General features: G+C 38.9%; 1 protein-coding gene across 1 annotated transcript; it reads right to left on the bottom strand.

Annotated features, from left to right (window-relative positions):
• Positions 1–4: 4 nt before the first annotated feature.
• On the bottom strand, positions 5–22,581 carry LOC113589461 (cytosolic phospholipase A2 gamma-like). Its single transcript, XM_081716737.1, has 16 exons — positions 20,786–22,581; positions 17,755–17,808; positions 16,862–16,912; positions 10,417–10,528; positions 9,802–9,944; positions 9,319–9,517; positions 7,280–7,385; positions 7,013–7,153; positions 6,187–6,264; positions 5,865–6,011; positions 5,518–5,637; positions 5,371–5,433; positions 4,742–4,828; positions 2,643–2,797; positions 913–1,078; positions 5–762 (listed from the first exon to the last, which is right to left on the bottom strand). Exons 2-16 carry the CDS (start codon positions 17,769–17,771, stop codon positions 602–604), a joined length of 1,746 nt encoding a protein of 581 aa, XP_081572863.1. The 5' UTR covers positions 17,772–17,808; positions 20,786–22,581; the 3' UTR covers positions 5–601.
• Positions 22,582–24,134: the final 1,553 nt, after the last annotated feature.

Here is a 24,134-nt window from a genome sequence, read left to right as displayed (position 1 = left end):
TGAACCTTCCATTCCATATCTGTGATCATGTACATTTGTAGTGTTACATAATTCATTAAGGTCTGTATATTGTGCACTTTATTTATGATTGACACTGTGCTGACACTGTGCACTTTGTTGTTTTTTTTGTTTTATTTATGATAATAAACCATCACAAATGCAGCAAAGATTTAACACACAATATTTTTTAAATCAATTTAACTAAACAACTCTGCTCCTCTATAATCAATTAAACTGAAGCAACTCTGTTGCTCAGTTGAGGGAGTTGGAGACAAATGTTCTAGAATTCTAAAGCAATACATATGCACCTAAATATCCATACATGAAAGATTTGATTGTTTAGTAGTATTCATATATGTTAGTTACTTAAAAGCAATAATAAATTGAATTCCCTGTACCAACAATAAGTTGAATACCTTATCCTAGAGCTTATGGTGAAAGAGAAACCAGAAAAGAATTCAAACATAATCGATTTAATCAGGCACAACATGTTTATGATCACGTGTTGATTGATTAACATGTCTTGTTGAATATCCATTTACAATTGTATCTACTTTCACATTCTTCAAAATCATGTTCAACCTGGTCATGGGTTTCTTGTCTAATTCTTCTTTCTTTGAATGACTTCTTCAATCTCCTTCAGGAGTTTCTCCTTTGTGTTTTTGATATTTAAACCAGCTTTCTCCAAAAGATTACTGATCATTTCATCACTGTAAGCCAACTGAAAGGTCGTGTATTTGGTTTCGCACATCTTAACTTCACCTGAGGAAACAGACATTGATCATGTATAACACTGCTCTCTTTGTTACTTCATTTCAGGGTTTGAGGAAGATGTGGTTTGTGCTCGTATCTTGCATGCACAGTGAAGCTAGTTACACTTCTGAATGTTTGTTTACTGTATATTATAGTTACCTTTACAGTTCATAGCATTAAAAAGAGGCATGTGAATCACAACTGGAGCATTGGGGTTGTCCTTAAACACATAGAAGTCCTCTGGTTCTTCAATATTCTCTGGGTGTTCAACTGTAGGGAACGGAATCTGAAGATCTTTACACATTTGAGCAGCTTGATCCACTGTCTATAAGAGGGAATGCTCTTAATTAGCTGTGTGTGCATGTGTGCATGACTACAATAAAAGGTATCATTTAAACCATAAAAAAATTAAGCACAGTTAAAAGAAGTTTGTGATATTGCTTTATATATTTATTCTTAAATAAATTCCTACACATTTGCCTCAAAGAATGCAAAGATCTCTGAATATGCATTCACATGCCATTTACAAATGCTCACCCACAAAAGGTGATTACATTATGCTTGCTAGAACACATTGCCTACTACACTATTATAAAACACTAAAATATTGTCATCACATGACTAGCCAGCTATATAAGTGCTGGTGAATTAGCTCACATGACTCATGTGGACATCAGTGGGATTTCAGTAGGCTCTCAATAGTCTGGAATCGCAATTTATATAGCATGAATTAGTCTTGTCAAAGTAACAAACAAGATTTGGTCACAATCAGTTTTTTTTGTTTGATTTCATTTTTATCAGGGACAGTCCACATTCATCATTGTAAAGCAAATGCACCAGCAATATTCAGCTGTCTTATTATTAGCTGCAGTCCCTGAGGCAAACACGCAAGACACATTCAAATACACAACATACACACAAACGGCAATAGAAAGGCACATCTACAAAGGCATTCATAAATTCACAACAGCAGTCACAAAAGAGGTGACAAAGGTATCCACAAACAATAAGCAAACAAGACTAGTGCTAACAAAGGGGTATTTATATATGCAATGATTGGAACTAAGCAACTACTAACAGGTGAAGCGAGGGACACTGCTATCAGGGGGGCATGGTCACATGCAGTGGAAGGAATATAAACAGAAAGTACATAAATAGAAAGCTAATGGAGACATGCTGGGTAAGATGTAGAGAACTATGAACCTCTGCTGGCAAAGCATTTGTGTAATTTGAGAAAGCTGACTGACAATATATATATATTCCTAAATGGAACAACAAAACTGCCTCTCAAGGAAGATTTGATGAACCCTCACAACTTAAACTCTACAATCTTAAAGACGACACAAGCATTGGTAAAATCTATTATTCTTTCCAGCTTGTGGGATTGTATTTGGCAAGAATCGTGCAGGGATGATAGATTTAGTGTTTTCTATCTAACATTTCTAAGGTCTGTTTGCAAATTTCTGTACAGTTGTGCTATTAGCTTGGCCAGCTGGTCAGCCAGTAAGTTAAACGAGGAAGAAGTCTTGCATGAAAATCAAATTTTTCTGTCTCTGTAACTAAACTGCTTCTTAAATACTTCAAAATGAGCTACATTGGAGATGTTGATTAATCTTCTAAACCACTTATTCCAGTTCAGGTGTGGGGGGGACTCAGCAGCAGAGGACAGGAACTGACCCAGAACAGAGCAGTAGAACATCACAAGGCAGGATTCGACCCAGAACAGGACACCAGTTCATCACAGCGTGGTAAACTCACACTAGTCCAATTATTGTAAGAAAAACAGTTGTACCCAGACCCATAGTTAGCCAAGAAGAGTTTTCTTGAGTGTTGGGAATCTTTGTTATTACAGGTTATGTGTGTGTATGTGCCTGTTTGTGTTGTGTTACCTCAAATTGAACTCCAGAATTAAAATCAAGGGAAATGATGAGGTCAACGTTTCTTTCCTTTCGCAGTATGGATAAATAGGGTGAGTTGATTAACAGACCAGTGTCCTCATAGTGTCTTTTCTCTGACTTAAGGACGCTGGGGTGAACATCATCAACTGTTAATGAAAGACAAACAATACTCATTATATAAGATTTCATTAGTTGTTCAGGTATTTTGTACAATTTCCTTTTCTATTGCTTCTCTTGCATTAGGAATTAAAGTTTTCTAGGATGTTTAGAATGTTGTTAGAATGTCCAAAGTGTGTATGTGTGGGTGAGTATGTGTCTAGAACAATGAATTGTCTAGAGTAGATTGTCTAGAGCAATAAATAAATTGGATAGGACAATAAATAAATGTGATGCCATGTTTAGAAAGAACACGTTAGACACTAGAAAATAAGAAATGTGAATATTCATGTAAGACTAATATAAGACTCTTAGGCCAGAGGGAAGGCTAGAAACAGATCTGAAAAGTCTACCCAATAACCACAAAATTTATCATTTAAACTTTTATAAAGCAGATATCAGACTTGGGTTTTACATTGCCACTTCAAATTATGAAATGCTTGAGAACCGATGGCACCATCTAATAATTCTAAAACAAGTGTGGCCAAGCAGGATACCAAGAAAGTTAGCATTGCTAGTGGGAAACAAACTAAACTAGCAGAGCCTGTTGTAATTTGCGCTAATGTGATTACTAATAGAGTTAAGGAGTTATGTTTATTGGCTACTATGCAACAATGGTTGAAGTAATTGGAGAAAATAAAACAAGTCAGTAAGGTGATGGTGAGTCTCAAGTAGATATGACAGAGAGCAATGGTAGCAATGTTGGACTACAAATCAATGTGGATGCATTACTAAAGTGGTTGGATGAATCTTAAATTAAGATCTCTCAGATGAAAGATTAAAATAACTCCATAGGTGAACCAATGGAGAACATCACAAAATGCGAGTTACTAACTGAGGCAGACGTACTGTGGACTCTCAATAGAGAGGCTGTCAAACAGTGAAACAGTCAGATTAATTGCAGTCAACTGAGGTTTTACCATTCAAAAAAACCCACTTTTGTATTAGTTCAAAGTCTGGAAAGAAGACGTGGATTCTATTTTGTGTATATATTGCTGCTGGTAGTCTAAAAATTGTTAATCATGATGTAACAACAAACACTATATTGATGAAATTTAAATTAGCAGTAGGTCATTAAATGTTTATCACTCATTATAAATTAGGACACAAAGGAAAGTGGGGCAGGATCCAAGTGCTGGAATTAGCAAAGTTTCTGAAGGGTAATCACATTACCAGACTGCATAAACATACACAGACTAACCAATAGAGAAGTGTTTCTGAAGGGTAATCACATAACCAGACTGCATAAACATACACAGACTAACCAATAGAGAAGTGTTTCTGAAGGGTAATCACATAACCAGACTGCATAAACATACACAGACTAACCAATAGAGAAGTGTTTCTGAAGGGTAATCACATAACCAGACTGCATAAACATACACAGACTAACCAATAGAGAAGTGTTTCTGAAGGGTAATCACATAACCAGACTGCATAAACATACACAGACTAACCAATAGAGAAGTGTTTCTGAAGGGTAATCACATAACCAGATTACATAAAGGAAGGAACAGACTAACCAATGAAGAAGTGTTTCTGATATGTAATGCAGTATTATTGTCATTAATGTGATTGATAGTCAGTAAGATAGTACTAAAAGAAATGAAACCTGATAACATAAAGACAGATACAGACTAAACAACGGAAGAGAAACGAGCAAAAATAGACAATCAAACTAGGAAGGTATCAAAAACTAAAATACAATGACTGATGAACCAAGGTAGGAAAACAAAAATACAGAAAGTTTAGGGGAAGGTGAGACACAGGTGAACATAAGGACAGGTGTTGACTGTAAGTACATAAAGATACATGCTAACCACTGAAACTTTTCATTAATCATACAATAAGAAACATTATATTCCACCATATAGAAACAAAACTGAATTGGTTTCATAACCAAAATAGAATACTCTGAGATTTTTATTTCCTACCTTTCATCTTGTAGAGAAAGTTGTATTTTGTTCCCCAGTCCCACTGAGAAACTTTCTCTATGCACTTAACAATGACTTTCCAAAAATCTGACAAGGTAAAATAAACAGATTAATTCACTTCTGGCTTTCAAAAGGAATCGATTACCAGTTTTAATAGAGATTACCACTGGAAACTAGGGGGAAAAAAACTTTTAGAATGTATAGAATCACTCCAGGACAAGTCCTAATGATTTACCTCTTGGGGGACAAGACCCTATAACCCACATCACATCTGGACAGAGCTGCCACCATTTTGTTTTGAACTGACATGATCCATGTTTAATAAATCTATAGTACCATGTCAGTTGCTGATGAGTAATAATTGGTTTACTTAGTGTCCTACTTAATGATGACTAATGGCTAGTTTAATTAATGTCCTTCTTAATAATGACCAGTGCCTGGTTTAATTAATGTCCTTCTTAATGATGACTAATGGAATGTTTCATTAGTGTCCTACTTAATGATGACTAATGGATGGCTTAATTAATGTCCTACTTAATCATGACACATGCTAACTGAATGTTAAATAAAAGCAAGATATGTGTTTTAGCTGCACTTCCTGCCATGTACATGTAGAAGAAATACAATACCAGCAGAAGTCACTGGCTGATCCAAGGTTCTAGATCTGTTTGTCATGTCCTGCTTCTTCAAACCTGTATAAACAATAGCTCACTAAAATGACAGGGTCATTGTTCTGAAAATCCATCAGTAACACACATCTCTGAGCCACTACTCACCCTTCAGCTCTGGGAACCAGTCAAAGAAAGAATGACAGACACTCAGGGTGTGCTTCTTTACGGTCTCTTCTGTGATTGAATCCTCAATTTTGACCTTTTGTCCATCTTTATCATGCTTTCCTAAAGAGAAAAACGTTTTTGTAGCATTTTTAAATGCTCCTTTAAACCGATACTATAATAATGAAGAAATAATAATACCTTATTATAAAGGAAACAGCTATTCTGAATATTGTGTCAGTAGAAAAACTGGATTCCCATTAAAGTACTTATTTATTATTTCAAATATTAAGAGTTTAAATAATGCATGTACTGTTCTTTATATTATGGAATATTTAGGTGAACAAAACCTTCCAGTAGTTCATTCATGTTGGTTACATAAATTGAAGGGTCATTTCCTTTGTGGAAACTGATATTCATCTCCAGAAGGTTGCACAACACCTGGTAACCTTCCTCCATATGTGGTCCTTGTAAAGTGGTGAAAGTGGATTTCATCTCTGATAGACAGGAAATGAAAAAAAAGACAAAACTTTAAAAGTTTGTTCTGGATTGCTAATATTGCTAATCACTAATAGAAACAGAGTCACATTGACTTTTTTTTACAGTTAGTTTTCTTGAGTTTTGAGAATTGAACACTTATTTATATTTTTGATATCAGGCACTTTTCCATACGTGTGAAAAAGTGTAGTATTTGTTTACGTATCCGGTTTCTTATCTCTTCCACATCAGCTAGTGCACTACCACACAGACCTGCAAAAATAAAAAAGTAATTAACAGAAATAAATTCAGAAGATTTAGCACAGAGAAAGCCAGGCTCCCATGCATTGTTTAAGTGTAGGGGGAGTCTGGTTAAGTGACGGAGGAGTCTGGTGAAGGAGTCTTGCATTTAGTCCAGGTTAGTATTTACACTGACATATTTACCACTGAAACTAAAGACATAAAATCACATGGCTACATCACATCCTGATTGAACAGTTTTTATGGTGTGTATTTTACAACAGTAACTGTGATAATCCCAATCAACCTATAACAATGCTCTGTGCCTGGCACAATGCAGTCGTGAGATGTGTATAAGGTTCTTCTACTAGCTAAAAACTGGTCAAAAGAAGAGCAGCTATAATGCTTTAAGGGGAAGAAACATCATGAATTCCTAATCCTAATTCCTAAGTATTAACAGACATGGTGTACCACTCAGCAAGGTAAGTCAGGTGGTAAATCTGACAGTCAGCGAGTTTCTTCTGTAGAGTCTTTATATCAAACTATAAAGAATATATGTTTTTATAAATAACAATTATAGAAAAAATATCACCTTCATTCTAGGAATTTTGAAGGTTTATACACAAAGTGTTTTGGTATAAATCTCACTCCACAGAGGAAAGTGCAGCAGGTATGTTTGGAGGGCTTCATTTGGTCTTGAGGATTCAAAGACCAAATGACCAAAGTCATAAAAAGCATAGGGCCGTGAAGGCTAAACCCCGCCCCCTTTTTCAGGTATTACCTTGTAGGTACATCATGTCAATCTCAGGCTGTTCCTTAGTTTTTGCCCCTTTCTCAAACTGACTTCCAAAAGATTTGGAATCCACAAAGGCTCCAGTCTGGGAGTAGCCGCACTCATGTGGAGTAATCTCAAACCAAGTGTCTATAAACAGAGCATATATAAAGTGTCTATAAACATTTCATACTATCATACTCGTGCACATATTCACTCACACACACACACACACACACACACACACACACACACACACACAAGTGCAAAAAATACCTCTATTCAGTGTATTATGTTTGCACTTCTTGTCAATCACTGTATAGATGGGATATGGGTTGTTGGTGTTCTGTCCCCTCTGTTCTGTGAGTACATGATCATCAATCTGCAAAGGGATTACAGACTGCAGTTTTTGTGTATACATATTTAATTAAGTAAATGATAATAAATCTACCATGATTTTTGATTACATGTAATAAAGAATCATTTATGGTAAATGTAATATTGTAAATATGTTTAAAATGAAAATTCAGACTTCAGAAGTGTATATTTCACAAAATATCTGATGGACAAAAATGTATGTGCAATCTGTATATAATAATAATAATAATAATAATAATAATAATAATAATAATAATAATAATAGTAATAATAGCTCTCAACTCTGCCCATGACTCTTAACACCATGTGGTGTTGTTTCTATATCATTTTAGTTTACTCTTGACATTTTAATGTAACATGGTAGCCTGAGTGCCGAAGGGCGTGGGACAGGACGCACAGACTTCCTCGACATGGACGAACATTTATTCAATCACAGCATAAAGGACAAATGTGGCACTCACGTGAAAACACAAACAATGACCATGAGCACACTAAACACTAACGACTTTTAACATTTAACATGATATTAAACAAACAGATAAGACTTGATACATATAGTTACACTACACTAACAATGACCAATGCACTGCACACATAGACACAGGTTTAAATACACAGACAAGACAAGGTGCAGGTGTGTGCAGGCGTGGCCACAAACAAATATCCTCCCAAGTCACGTGGCGGGCCAAACCCCGTGAGTCGCGGGAGGTAAGCGTTCCGTGACAGAACTCCCTTCCAAGGGGCGTGGTTCCCAACGCGTCCGTCCAATGAACGCGAACCTCTGGGTGTCATGTACACATAAACACAAACACAGCAGAGCAGTGCCCACCCAGTACCAGGCAGGCCAGGTGCCTCCAGCAAGGGAGACCCTGCAGCTAAAAATGGACTTCCTAGCGGGAGGTGCGTAGGCATCCCCCGCACTGCTGCCTGGATCCCAGGACTTTTGGGAGAGGACTGCAACCGCTGTTCGGGTCTTCTCCGGAAGCGGAGGGGAACACTCCCAGGAATTTCTTGGGGGAGGCCTGAGGAGGACCGAGGGGCACCATGTCACAGCGCCTTATGTTTGTGTGTGGGCGCTATTATGTGTTTGCAGACTCAACGTTGTTAGGAGCGTACTGGATTATCCTGAGGGAGGCAGGGATGCTGCCTTTCTCCCTCGCGCTGCAAGGTCTCCTTTGCTGACGGCACCTGGTCCGCCTGGTTATGGGTGGGCACCCAGCATTGCCTTTTTGTGTTTTACTTGTACAAGGCACCCGGGGATTCGCGTTCATTGGACGGACGCGTCGGGAGCCGTGCACCCTTGGGAGGGGGTTTTGTCACAGAACGCTCGTCTTCCGTGAGCACGTGGTTTGGCCCGCCGCGTGCAGTGGGAGGGTCATGTTCGTAGCCACACCTGCACACACCTGTATTGTGTTAGTCTTTTGTGTATTTAAACTCTTGTCATTGTTTGCAGTGTTGTCGGTTGTTGGCATAATGTGTGAATGTAACATGTTAATGTAAGATGTATTCTTGTTTATCGTGTCTGTTTAATGTTAACCATTTCATGTTCTTTGTTTGTAATACGTTTGAGTGCCATTGTGTTTGTATGGTAATAAATGTTTATCCACGTCACTGGAGCCTGCGCGTTCCTGCCCCTCGCCGTTCTGTACTCGGGCCGTTACATTTAGTTACTCACTGACATGTAATGTTTAACAGTGACCAGTCATCATATCCTTGTGGTATTTGTTTCCAGGTAAATACCTACTTTAAATATAGTACAAATTTAAATAATACAATTTAGAAAGTGTACTAAGTATTGCACATTAAATTTTATTTTGGTGGGTTTTTACCAGAAACTACACTATGTCAAGAATAAATTATCTCTTAAAAATGTAGTCTGTAAAAATAAAATATGAAAAATGTGTTCTGACTACTGGCTCTGTGGACACTGTTCTTACCTCTTTCACTATATCAGACACAATGAATATTGCCCAGATATCGGTTACATTGAAGTTGTCCTTTTCACACATTTTTGCTAGCATTTTGTATTGTTCAGAGCAGGTGATTTTGCCTTGATTGAGCCTTTTGATGATGTTTTGTTTGACTGTCTCCATTTGGTTGGACCAGTCTGGTTCTTTGTACACTGATGCCATGCACCTTCAGAGGTCAGAGAGAAACACAATGTTTACATTAAAAAATAAATGTCTGGAATTCTCATATATTTGGATACCCCCATCAAGAAAAGAGATGTTACTGAATTGATTTGGTTTTTTTTGTTGAATGTCTACATTTAATTCATATTTGTGTATGTGCATTTTGTGTATGTGATTTTTTTTATAAAAAATTAATGATGTGCCATATTCAGGATGAGCATGTGAGGTGCTGCTCTATGTGTGGACATAATTAAAAAGTTAGAATAGCTATATATTCAGTATGAGTACCACGTAGATCCAGAGTCGCCACCGAGATACATGATGCAGTCCAGCAGTCTCTCTTCACTCAGCTGGCTCAGTGATCCCAGCAGTCCAATCATAGCTCTCTCCCCACCACCAGTGGCCGCCAGAGCAATGTTGGGCACCTCATCCTGCAGTCATTGAAACACACACCCTAAACCCACCACACATCTGGGAGACCCCCTGTAAGCCCATGAGCTTCACACAGTCTTTGTAGCACAGGTTTCTTGAAGACCAGGTACATTCACAGATGGAAAACTGATGGTCAGTGTTATGAGATATGTACAGATATTGTACAGATCTGAGGAAAATGTCATAATGTCATTGGTCGGCGCTCCAGTGTGGACACCCTATGAGCTGCATGGGCTACAGACATATCCCGCCCACACTTATCTTAAATCTTAACAGTCCCCATGTGTGTCCCTGCAAAACCACTAATCATGTTTTATATTTATTTATAGATGCTTATATTTAACTTCTATTATGTTGGTTTGAATAAAGATGGCAATATGCTTAAATATATGTAGCAAAATCATAATAGTGTAGCACAGAACAGTAGTATATTGTATAAAACTGAGGAATATATTTAAGAGTCTGATTTACCACACTGCAGAATATATTGTGCTCCTGAAGACACTGTTGAACAGTTGCTCTCCTGTTGGCCACATGTTGACTCTCAGACTCATTCAGAGAGTTGCCAATTCTCACTTCACTGCTACACACACACCACACAATAACAGGTAAAACAGGTAAGAACCTAATCTAGCTAAGTCATCTATAACACCAGCCCTTATTAAAGAGTCTTTCACTGTTGTGAAAGTTTTTGTTCAGTATATATGATTGAAGTTTTGTTGAGCTGGGACAACATGGCATGGTTACTCATAGATATAATAATAATAATAATAATAATTTTGGATAAACTGTAGTTTGTTTATGTGTTTGGTAGGGAGACCATAAAAAGAGTTACAATAATCAATGTGGGGGGAAAAATTAAGGCATGAACCAGAGTTTTGGCATCACTCAGTACGCGTAATGGCCAGAGTGTCACATTACAAAGATGAAAAAAGCAGCGTGAGTTAATGACAAACTGTCACATACATTATTACACATAACGTGTTCCTGATGTGTCTCTAATGTAGGCCTCAGAAGTGAGGGCGGAATTGAACTTCACAGTAGGATATTTAGAAGTGGTTGTAAGCCTCATTTATATAGTGCCTGTAGCAATGGGAATTCTGACCTGACTTATTCAGTGTTATAAAATAATGAAGAGAAGTAGTACAAGTCCAGATCCTTCAGGAAACCTTTTGAACAACAGGTGCAGGGGGCGATCTGTGTTTACCGATAGGGAAATGTTGCCTGTTAGGTAGGAATATATTAGTCTAATATTGTTCCTGATATGCCAATGGAAGAAAGATACACATCCACATTAATGTTATTGTTGAATGCTATTTGTTGTCTTCGAAAAAAAAACAACAACATTTGATTGTGTGTTGTTTGTACACTATCACCATTTTGTATCCATCACAGTATTTTAATTCATTGTGCTGATGCAGTAAAATTAGTAATCAGTTCATTACAAAGCTGGTTAGTCCCGCTTGCAGAAAATGGACAGTGCTTTGTGTGCCTCCTGAAATCATTCATCTTTACTAATTCCTGTTTTGGATTATTCAGAGTGGACATAGTTTCAGTGACTCTGGAGGATCTGGATTGATCTGCTTGTCTGGACCACTTAGACATACACCTCTCAAAGCAGATGTGTTGTTGCCTCTTTGATGGACCCAAAACTATTCACAATAAAGAAAAATGCTTTTTTTCTTTCTTTGGCTGAGATGCTGGCATCTTTAAATTGTAATCCTGGTTTAAGATCCTGGCTGGACCTGATTTTTAATCCTTGAATTTACAGCTTGTAAATTACAGCCTCACTGGCTTGATTTCCTGTTTACATGAGACATCACAGAACATCAATTGATACAGAAGGATGAAATCTTAGGACCCGCTTACAAACCAGACTATTTTAATATAAACTACTAAATGCAGATAAATAACTTAATATTCAATAATGTGACTCCCTAAATCTCTTTCAGATTGTTGATAGTCCTACAAGACCTAATCTAAAATGTCCTGGAAAATCATTAATCAATTGATCTAAAACTAACAAATGATCCCCATAAATACATGTTTGCTTCAGTATTTGTTAATGATATCAGTGACCACTGCATTATTGCTATGGTTAGAGACACAAAAATTCCCAAAACCATGCCATGCATTATTCTAAAGCATGACATTTTAAAAGTTTTATGGAACAAGCATTCTTCATGATCTGTTTGACTTTGAATGTGAGAACATTGATATTATTCCATTTATATAGTGCCTTTCACAGACACAGGGTCACTTTACAATGATAGTGGGGGAAAAATAATAATAAATGAAAAAGAATAATAAGGAAATAAAATTGACACAAATTGACAAAACACAATAATTAACAAATATGGATAAGAAAATAGGTTATGAAAAGTGTTGGGAAAAGAGATTTGTTTTAAGTTGAGATTTGAAGGAGGAGAGTGTGGAGCAGAGATGGAGAGACTAAGTTCAAATGTTCCATAGTTTTGGGGCCATGACACTAAAGGATCTGCCTACTACAGACACCATTCTAAACTTGGGGATGGAGAGGAGATCTGCGTTAGAGGAACAAAGTGTACGGGTGTAAGAATTGAGCTAGATAGGGAGGTGCAAGACCGTGCAGAGCTTTGTATGTAAGAAGGAGGATTTTGAACTGAATGTGTTCAGGGATGGGGAGCCAGTGTAGCTGATGTAGACTAGGAGTGATGTGGACTGATTTCCTTATATGAAGGAGGATTCTTGCTGCTGAGTTTTGGACATATTGGAGCGGATGGTTTTGTTAGGGATGCCAATGAGGAGAGAATTACAGTAATCAAGATGGGAGGTGATGAAGGCGTGAACCAAGGTCCCAGCATCGTGTGTGGAGAGCATGGGCCTAATCCTAGCAATATTAAGGAGCTGAAAAATCTTTTGACCAGAGACTTGACATGGGGTTCAAAAGAGAGAGAGAGGAGTCAAAGAGTATGCCAAGGATCCTAACCGTGGATGAGGAACTGATCAACATACCATCCAGATTTAATTTAAGATTGGAGAATTTTTATATTTTGGACTTCAGGCCAATAAGTAGAAATTCCATTTTATCAGAATTGTGTTTTAAGAGGTTTATGCTCATCCACTGCTTGAGATCTTGGATACAGGATAATAAAACAGGAGGTGGTAGGGTAGTGTTAGCCTTGGTGTTAATATAGATGTTAGTGTCATCTGCATAACAGTGGAAATGAAGCACCATGCCTGTGGAGAATCTGACCAAGGGGTATCATATAGATAATGAAAAGTAGAGGGTCAATGACAGATCCCTGGGGAACACCTTGAGTGATGGTAGCAGTTTACCTAAAACAACATAAAACAACATAATGTGTTCTATTAGAAATATAGAAAGAGAACCATTCAAGAACCAAGTTAGTAATGCCAATGGTTGAGAGGTAGGCAATGAGCATGTTATGGTTAATTGTATTAAATACGGCATTTAAATCTAGAAGGAGGAGAATACTCAGCTCACCAGAATCAGCAGAGAGAAGATCATTTAGAACATGTAAGAGGGCTGTCTCAGTGCTGTCCATGGGACAGAAACCAGATTGAAAAGTTTCAAATAGAGCCGGTGTATTTAAGAAAGACTGCAGTTGAGAAGCTACAACTATTTCTAAAACCTTGGCCAGAAAGGGGAGATTGGAAAAGGGCTGGTAATTATCAAGAAGTGCAGCATTTAGTCCAGGTTTTTTAAGAATGGGAGTGAGAGCTGAGGTTTTGAGAGGTGAAGGAACATAACCTAAGGTAATCTCAGACATTAGGGAAGGTTGGGTGAGCGAGAAGGCAGAAGATTGCTCAGCGGCAGAGGTGAGAAGGTTGTCCCCATAATCGGATGTAGGGAGAGCAGGGGGAAAAACTGGTTTATTTTGGTTATTTTTAAATTAAAGAATCTAAGGAAACCTTCACATTGTTCAATAATTCCAGATGGAAAGAAAAATGGAGGCTGGAGGAGCTTATTAATAGTGAAAAAGAGAGTTTGGGGCTTATGTCCGGGACTATTGATAACAGAGGAAGTAAAGTGTGAGCGGGCAGTATTTAGAGCTGACCTATAATTAAGCATATGGTCGGAATAGGCTACTTTATGACCAGTGAGACAAGTTCTCTTATAGAGGCGCTTAAGGTGCCGACCTTTGGTTTTCAGGGTGGAGCAGAACAACCACAGGGAACCTGCCTGGACTTCACAGGTGCTACCTTTTCATGGAAATGTTATATACAGAGAAAATATCATGAGAAAAGGACAGTTTTGAAACTGACATCAGGGGAGAGAAGTAGAGGTGAGCAGAGAAAGTGAGAGGGTCAACAGCTTTGATATTACGGAAAGAGATGAGAGATTAAGTGCATGGCCGAGTGACTGAGATGCTAACAGTGGGTTCAATAAGTTTATCATCAGAGATGCCAAGTAACGATCCACCAAGAGAAGTAATATCTAAACCAGAAGAGCAGATTCACTCTAATGTGCGACCATGAGAGTGGGTTGGAAAATCAACATGTTGAGTCAGAGAAAAATAGTCAAGCACAGATAGGAATTCAACTGAAAATGAACAATCAGTGTCAACATGGATATTAAAGTCCCCTAGCACAACCATCGCTGAACACATTGCACTGGCCAGAGTAGCAAGTTCATTGAATTCTGACAGAAAGTCTGAAGATGTACTGGGAGGCTGGTAGATTAACAAAAACAGTACTGGTAAGGAAACAGTTAGCTTCAACACCAAATATTCAAATGAGGAGACCTCATGAAAGGTACAGGCAGAGACATTAAGAGTGTTGTTATAGACAGCAGCCAGACCACCACCTTTTCCTGGACTCTGGGCTTAGCCAAATAATTATGGCTACAGCAAGTAATGCCAAGTAGCATGTAGGTGGAAGAGTCCAGGCGATAGCAGGAACAGAAGCTGCGGAGTTGTAATGGCATGTATTGGAGCAGCATAGCCCAGTAGTGATAGGCAGGTAGGCCAGCCACCAAATAGAATGCAAAAAATAGAAAAAAAGACACTGCATACAACCAGAAAAGATCATGGCAGATATTTATTGACAGAGAACCAGTCCACATCGGTAGAAAAAGCCCTGGCCAGTCGACTCGGACCTATTTACCATACTACGTTAGACATCCTGCTATACCAATCAACAACCAGCCCAAGAACAGCAAGAACACACATTGCAACCAAACATATCCAAGTGCTGGCAGCCAACAACTTTAAAGAGCATTTAAAAACTAACCCAAAAAAGAAGCAGCCAAAGTGAAGGTTAGTAGGGAGAGGGCTCGCAGTAAGAATGCAGGTAAGGTTGAGATGCACCCACACAGAACATAAACCAAAAAAAAAATGTAATCAAATTATGATCCGTGAAAGAAAAACATAGCAGCAAAAAATAAAAGATCTGGCGAGAAGCGACAGCAACAAGGGCACCAAGCACACTCCCACCCGAGTCCATGTGATCAATCCCTGGAAATGTTTGAAGAGTATTAAATTTATAACATGGAAATAAAAATAGTAGGGCTTCCTTCATATACTGTTAAGGAATCTAATAAAATTACTCAGAAGGTAGAAATGTTTAATTGTTTTAACATTTTATTACCTCCAGTTCTTTGTTCAATTCTTACAAAATCAATCATGAGAGATCTCTTATTGTTGGTTCTTACAATCATGCTACCTTTAGTTTTAATCTGGTTACTGTGATTGAGGTGCACAAAGCCCTCCACTTTTATATACAAGAAAATCAGCAGGTCCTGATGACTTGGAGCCTTACTTTCTTAGGCTAGCAGCTGATATTATACCAACACCTATCTAAGGGCGTACCCCAAGGATTGGGCTTGGGTCCACTTATATTTATTTTATGTATTAACCCTATTGGTCAAAATATTTACATATCTTTTTAATATTTGCTTTTGTTCTTTCCCTGGTGAAAGGTGGAGAATCAACCATTTTAGACTATAGGCCTATCTCAATGACAAAATTCTACCTTTATCTCAATGACACTGTGATATATTGTCTTTGTTAGCTCTAAATATTTTTTAATGCTGAAAAATGTAAGGTTCAGAATGCAGCAGCATGAGTGGTCTTCAACCTTCCAAAGTGCACACACTGATATTCATGTACAAAGCCAAAAATGGACTAGCCTGATCTATACCTTGAGTAATTCGAGCCTCAGGTATGGCTCTGCTTGAAACACCATGCTTCAAGTCTCATGGTAGACAAGCATCAAAACTATTCTCTGTCCTGGCCCCCAGATGGTGGAACAAACTTGCTCTGTCTGTCTGGTCTGGGCAGCACAGTCCCTTGCAGTCTTCAAACACATTCTGAAGACTTATCTATTTTTGGAATATTTGGAATGACCACTGATCCTGCACCAGTTTGGTAACCAAAACTCTAGCATGTATGCTTTGATATTGTTTGTTATTGCACTTATCATTGTCTGAGATAGAGCTTATAGGCATTTTGCATTTCTAGGCATCAGCAATGATTCCTGTATTTCAATACTAGTCTAGTTCAATGGTATCTTGAACTCTAGCCAACTGTACAGGCTATGATACATTCTATGAGTAAATAACAAAGCACTTTTGTAAGTTACTCTGGATAAGAGCTTCTGTCAAATGTCGTAAATGTAAATGTAATGTGGCACGGGTAAACTGAATGTAAATCGTGTGACTTGAAACTCATTTTGAATGTTGATAATACAAAGTTCCTGATGTTTTCTAAAGAAAAAATAAATAGACTAAACCTTCCTTCTAGTACCACTTTTCATGGCTTCAAGATAACTCAGTACAAGTTCTTAGGGATGATAATTCATGATTATCTCTCTTTTAAGCCCCACATTCAACAAACTGTAAAAAAAAAAAAAGAAGTTGAAAATCAATTTTTACTTTAGAAACAAGTCTTGAAATTGTAGAGCTCTTACTCACCATTTCTCTTTTTCTTTTCGAGGTAGATGGTCAGTGTCATCCATCCGTCGGCTAAAACATAGGAATGTTTTTATATCAAAGGCTATTCTTGGACTGCTTCCATTTTATTTACAGATCTACATTTTTCAGAAAATAGAACATTAGGGGAGGTCACAGTCTTCGCTCTCAGGAGGTTTTCATGCTATCAGTCTGTACTAAGCTGAGGAAGGGGGTGTTTAAGTATGCTGTACTTGCTTCCTGGAATCAGTTTAAAAATTGCTTTAATCTCCAGCAGCTGGTCTCCTTGGAAGAGTTTCATTTTTAAAGATTTGGAGGCAAGCACATTTAGGTGTAGTTGTTTTCACTGATTTTTAGTATCTCTGTTTGGCTTGAATGCTGATGATAGTGTTGTTTTTCTTGGCTATATATCTGAAGATATATATCTCTGTAACCCTGTCAGTTGTGTTGCTGCCTGTCTTGGCCAGAACTCCCTTGTAAGAGAGATTTCAATAAGAAGTATCCTGGTTAAATAAAGGTTAATAATAATAATAATAATAATAATAATAATAATAAAGTTATGATGGACTTGATTATTATGATGGGGATCAGACATAGTAATGCTATTTAGCATCTCATGAGGAGCTAGTGTGGGTCCTTGAGGAGAAAAGGAGTTAGACTTGACAACTCTGGGGAAATGTCAATATAGCTTATTAACTTTGTCCTGAAAAAAGTGTGGAAAACTTGACACCGTTTAGACTTTAAGCATTCAGACATTCAAAATGCAAGTATTTTCACAACAACATGTAGACATTAAACATAGATTGAATGTATTAGATGGTACCTTAAATGCTGTTTTATGAGTTAGTGTAAAATCATTATTTGCTTCAAAGCAAAATAAGAATCTTAAACAACACCTTTGTTTGTGGCCCATCAGAGACAAAAGGGGAGATGTGGTAAAAGGCACAAGTCTGAAAACAGAGGAACATAATTTTGTGAACACATTAAACAGTCATTAAATATATATATATATATATATATATATATATATATATATATATATATATATATATATATATATATATATATATATATATATATATATATATCTCCAGGATTGTGCAGTCTTCAGTGTTAAATTACCTTAAAAAACTGGGCAAACCTTAAAAAGATGAGGGTGATTGTCTATCAACATGTCATGTATTCCACCAGATGTTTTCATACATACTTTGGACCATTGTTATGCAGTGTTTAAGGACTCTCGGTGGCAGGATAACAGCATGAGAACAGAAGGACCCCCAGAAAGGAGCAGTTCCATCCAGAGACTGTAAGACCAGACAGACCTACTTGTGCACCACATGGATTTACTACAAGAAAATCAGTGCCTCATACATGGATCCTGGAAGTCCTGAGGCTGTATAACATAAACAGACACTAAGAGCCTTGATCAAGAACTCAGTGGGGCTGTGGAAGACAACACTAGAGGCCAACTTCAGACTTCAGGAGCACAAGCCACCATCAAATGTGATATTTACCAAGGAGATGCCCTGTCCCTGCTGCTGATCTGAATAGGCCTGAACCCCCTCAAGGAAATAATCTCCAAGAGTAGCTACAAATGCTGGCTACAAAATAGAGCAAACTTTAGCCACCTCCTTTACATGGATGAGATCAATCTTTATGCCAGAATTGAATGAGACATTGACTCGCTAATCCATCTCACCAGGATATAGAGTAATTACATCAGAATGTCATTCAGACTGAATAAGTGTAGTTGGATAGTTACAAGTAGAGGGAAGGTAATCAGAACTGAGGGGAGTGTACTACCAGAAAGCAACAAAGTAGATGTTGGGGGCAGCTACAGGCACCTTGGAATTGCACAAGCAAATGGAAACCATGCAGAAGCCACAAAGAAAGCACCCAAATATTTACAAAGAGTGAGACAAGTACTGACAAGTCAGCTAAATGGGAAGAACAAGATAGATCCATGTTATCAACACCTATGCTCTACCAGTCATCAGATACCCCACTCGTGTAATCAGCTGGCTAAAGGAGGAAATGAAAACCACTGTCATCAATGCATGGAGGGTTTCATCCTAAATTCAGCACTCTGAGACTATACACAAAGCAGAAGGGGTCTGAAGATTAGTGAACATCAGTGTCACTATCCAGGATAAAATATCAAAGATCCAAGAGTATGCCAGGAAGATGACACCAAGTGATGAAGTGCTTAGAGAGTATCTCAGGCAGCAGAAAGCTAAGGAGGATGGGAATGAGGATGAGCAGGAACCATCATGGGAGGATAAACCCTGCGTGGTATGTACCAACAGAAAATAGTGGAAGTGGCTGATATGGAGAAATCCTACCAATGGCTGAAAAAGGATTAAATGAAAGACAGCACAGAGGCACTAATTATGACAGCACAGGAACAAGCTCTGAAGAGGTTGGGATCTACCACACTAGGCAGGACCCCAGATGCAGGCTGTGCAAAGAGGCCCCTGAGACAATCCAGCACATAACAGCAGGATGCAAGATGCTAGCAGCAGACTTTACATGGTACACCATAACCAAGTGGCAGGCATAGTATACAGAAACATTTGTGACAAGTACAGGCTGGAAGTTCTGAGGTGGAACCTCAAAGTGGAACAAACCCCTAAAGGAGGTGGAGAATCAGAGAGCTAAGAGCTTATGGGACATCCAGATCCAGACTGACAAAATGGCAATGGATAACCAACTGGAGCAGAAGAAGGCTGTAGTGATAGATGTAGATGTAGCAAGCCCAAGTGATTGCATCATCAGAGACAAGGAATGCAAAAAGCTTGACAAATACCAAGGGCTGAGAGAAGAGCTTTAAAATATGTGGGAGGTGAAGGCAATAATGTTCCTGTGGTAATCAAAGAACTATGGGCTGTGACCCCCAAACTGGAAGAGTGGCTCTAGCAGTTCCTAGTAACAATATCCGAGATCTCCGGTCAGATGAATACAGTTGTGGGAACAGTTAGGAATGTCCACAGAACCCTCAAGCTCCCAGGACTTTGGTAGAGGAAACGAGCATAAAGGTAAAAGAATGTTATATATATTTATATATATTGTTATGATTGTGTTTATGTTCATGTGTATGTTCATGTGTTGCGTGTCTGTTTCTTTTCTCCTTGTTTATTCCAGATTCCATGCAAGGTTTCCTCTCCCTTTGTGACCTTGACTCTGCTCCCTTCCTCTTCAGGTTTACTGGCCCCTCTCAGTGGCAGAAGAAAAGAGAGACCCCCCCCCTCACCACCACCAACTTTGGTTGCTGTTTTACATATGTATAGATTGTATAGTACTTTGGCGTTGGATACTGGTGGTATTTTTGTTGGATGTGAGTTGTGTCTCTGTTTATGTGTTGGGTAATTAGGGTAGTCTCCTGATTATGTGTTAGGTAATTAGGGCAGTCTTTATGTTTCTTTTTGTTAGGATTATTTAGTGTGCATTTTCCTTCATTAGTGTGGGTCTTGTTTGTATCACTTCCAAAGCAAATTGTACCAGTGTGTTTGTTTGTAAAAAATTACTTCTTTATTTATACACTAATAAACAAAAGAGATTACCATTTGTGATTCTGATTCTTTTTTTAACAGGTGCTGTTATCATCATTCCTTTTACTTGCTATGGCCCCTAGATGAGGTCGTAACAACATTATATATATATACCCCTTATGGAGTACAGTGATACATTTTGCTACTTCTTTACTACAGTACATTTATTATCATCAGTGAGAGTGGATGACCTTCTAATAGTGAATGTGAGTAAAGAACATCAGCAATGGTAGATTGTGATGGCCTTTAGATCATGAAGGCATTGTTTATATGTACTCATCAATTCACCATCATTGAACAATCTATGAACAATGAACACTATATTCACTACAAGATAGCTACAAAATAAGCTTTTAAAAAATGAAAATGAAGCACATACCTTCACTGAAGTCCTCACAAAACATTGAACTTCAGGGATTTTATAGCCAGAGTTTGTTTGTGGCTGTGTAAAGAAAAGAGTAACCTTTTAAATGTATAGGATATCACACCAAGGAGGAGGGAGGGCTTTATGGTTTCCAAATTATTCAAACCATTTCCTTGTTCAGTGGGTGTGTGCATGTCTGTATGTGTGTTTGTGCGTGTTTGGTTGTAATAATTCCTGCCTGTCAATGACAACAATTTTGACAACAATGACAATGACAATAACAAGTTATAAATGCATGTAATATCTAACTGTATATACACATTGAGAAATTACACTGTAAAAAGTCCAACTGATTGAATAAATTACATTGCATATGTACCATTTCCATCTTCAGTACATGGATGACATCTAGTTGTGTGCCAAAACAGAAACACACAGTGGCTCCAGGATGCAAGTTGCAGGTGAAAAACACACACTAAAAGTCAGACACTGAGAGACATGCCAAGTGGCATGGAGTTTGTTTGATTTATAAGATTGTTCTGTCAAATGTGTATCTTTCCTGAACACCCGATGGCTAATTCAGTGTGATGCTTCACTTTACAATTAGATTTTGACAATCGTATGAAAGTATATGTTACTCAATGATCATGTCTTCAATAAAAATTTACTTATTTTGCTAGCTTGATCTTAGCATTATTTCATTCAGTTTCAAATAAAAAATCAAATCAAATGTATTTATATAGCGCATTTTACAACAGATGTTGTCACAAAGCAGCTTTACAAATGTCCAAGTCCAAGCCACTAGTGAGTTAGCCAAGGGTGACAGTGTCAAGGAAAGACTCCCTAGAGCATGAGGAAGAAACCTTGAGAGGAATCATGAGTCAAAGGGGGGGGGGGGGGGGGGATTTTCTGGCCGACAACGTTCACCACAATAGTAACAATTTTAAGAGAAAAATAAATAAATAATAATAAAATGAAAACATAATGAAAGCATTTAAAGTTTAGTCCAGTTTTGTAAAAGTCCTAGACCTGTCCCAATGTGTGTGTGCTCATGTCCGAAACTCATCCCACATGAGAACGTCCATCAAGGGCAACGGAGAAGTAGTTGGTTGTGGTGGCAGTGTGGTGGGCTACAGGAAAGGACATCAGCATGTGGAGCAGCCATGGCAGCTGGGGTGGGCTGAGGCTCAGTAACGTCACGACATCAGGGGTAGGTGTACCTCGGCAGAAAAAGAGAATAGATTATTAGGCATGTCCAGGTATGAGGGTGTGTAATTTAGGGAACTAGAATGTGCAAGGATGGACTCCAGCAGATCTAGCTATAGCAGCACAGCTAAAAGGATAGAGCCAGAAGGAAACAGGCTTCTGTTGTGTAGTTTTGAATCTTGCCCCACATTTCTGAGTCAATCAAACACGGTAAACTGGTCAATCATCCTAGCATGCTATACCCTGAGGGTTGCTATACTTGCTGTATAGCATTGTCCCGGCCATTGTAATAATGTAGCATACAACCGTGCCCAAACCGCCCAAACCGAGTATTTGCTCAAACTATGTAGCCGCCCCAACTACACAATGACCTAGAGACATACCTGTGGATGAATTTAGCTTTTAGTGCCTTAGGATGCAATTGTGAGTACACTGATCATAACAGCCCTGCCTAAGCTGTCATCTCCTTTAAACACTTGCCACCTGCCCTCAATGTTCTTAACACTAGAATGACTAAAGTGATGAATTAGTGCTTGTTGTCTTGGTAATGATACAGTGTGTTGAAAATAAACAAGTCAAGAAAGGTTTATAGCACAATGGTAAATTTGCTGAATTGTTATGGAGAATATGAAACCTTTGGTTTGAAGCCCTCTGTGCAAAATGTCTTTTGTTCTTATGATAAAAGAAATAGATATTTTACAACCATGTTTTATTGTAATCAAATGCATACACTTCCACATGTTCACTTTTGCATGGCTAAAATACAATTCACATATTTACTAGCAAAACTCATTTCTAAATAGACAATTTAATGCATTTATAATAAATGTTGTGCAACGGGGAACAGAAGAACTTGCTGCCGGAGAAAAAGGTTAGAATACAATCAGCTAAACGAGGGAGAGGTGTTGAAAATCAAACGAGGGGCGGAGAAAATGAAACTATGGAATGGAACTCAAAAATACAAACTAGGGAAAACATGGAACACGGAAACTGGGAGGGACTGATCATGACAGTACCCTACCCCAAAGAATGCAACACCGGGGCGCACAAAAATAGGCATCACCAAAACCAAAAATAAAACAGGACTAGGACGAGACACCAACAGGAACAGAAAGGGCAAGACACGGACCAGGGACAGGACCTAAATGAGACACAGGAGCAGAAACAGGTACGACGAGGAACAGGCACTGGAACAAAAGCAGACACAGAAACCAGGGCAACAGGAGCAGACAGGACAGGACAACAACCAGGAGCAGAAGCAGGAAAAACATGGGGATTGGGCACAGGGACAGGGGCAAGTATGTTCATTACAACAGAGACAGGTAAAGGAAGAAAACACACAAGGGGCATGGTCATAGGCACTTCACCACAGTAACAGACAGGCATGGATGCATGGACAGGAACATGGACAAAACCAGAAACAGGCAACCACGCAGACACAGTAGGCATACAGGGAACAGGAGACACAGGCCAGGGCAGGGCAGGGCAGGGCGGGGTGGGGCAGGGCAGGGCGGGGTGGGGCAGGGCAGGGCAGGGCGGGAGGGAATCCAGGGGCAGAGGCAGCAGAAGACACAGGTCAGGGCAGGACAGGCAGGGAACATGAAGCCTGTGAAACAAGAGGCAGGTCTGCAGACACATGGCAGACAGGCAACATGGCAGTGGCAGCGTTTTGAGGCACAGAAAAGCTTCAAGGACCAACCAATGGGACAAGTCTGGCACGAGGCACGCGGACAGGCCTGGCATGTATCAGGCCTGGCACAAGGCATGGGGGCTTGTAGAGTGACTTATTCCGCTCCAGGAACTGGTGGGTCCAGAGGCAAGGCTGTGGCATTTAGTGGCAGTAGGTCCAGAGGCTCAGCGGTGGCCAACACAAACCAGGGCTCTCAGTGATTTGAAAGGTTTTCTATATGGCAGTCTCTCACAAGAGCCATAGCTACTCTGATCCACGTCACAGAGACCATCAAGTGATGAAGTGCTTAGTGAGTACCTCACAGTAGAAACCCGAGGAAGATGGGAACGAGGAGGAGCAGGAACCATCATAGGAGGATAAACTCCATGCGACTAGTGCAAGCTAATATGGAGAAATCCTACTAATAGCTGGAAAAGGCTGGATTGAAAGACAGCATGGAGGCATTAATCATGGCGGCACAGGAACAAG

This window comes from Electrophorus electricus, chromosome 6 (genome assembly GCF_041902795.1).
Source record: "Electrophorus electricus isolate QZ-2024a chromosome 6, ASM4190279v1, whole genome shotgun sequence".
Lineage (NCBI taxonomy): Eukaryota > Metazoa > Chordata > Actinopteri > Gymnotiformes > Gymnotidae > Electrophorus > Electrophorus electricus.
This window is presented reverse-complemented; position numbering and strand designations above follow the sequence as displayed.

Excerpts from the sequence above, each read along its gene's own strand:
- LOC113589461 (XM_081716737.1), bottom strand. Across the intron at positions 7,386-9,318 it reads TGTCTGATATAGTGAAAGAG|ATTGATGATCATGTACTCAC; the intron begins GTAAGAACAGTG and ends ATCCCTTTGCAG. Across the intron at positions 4,829-5,370 it reads TCAGCCAGTGACTTCTGCTG|ATTTTTGGAAAGTCATTGTT; the intron begins GTATTGTATTTC and ends TTACCTTGTCAG.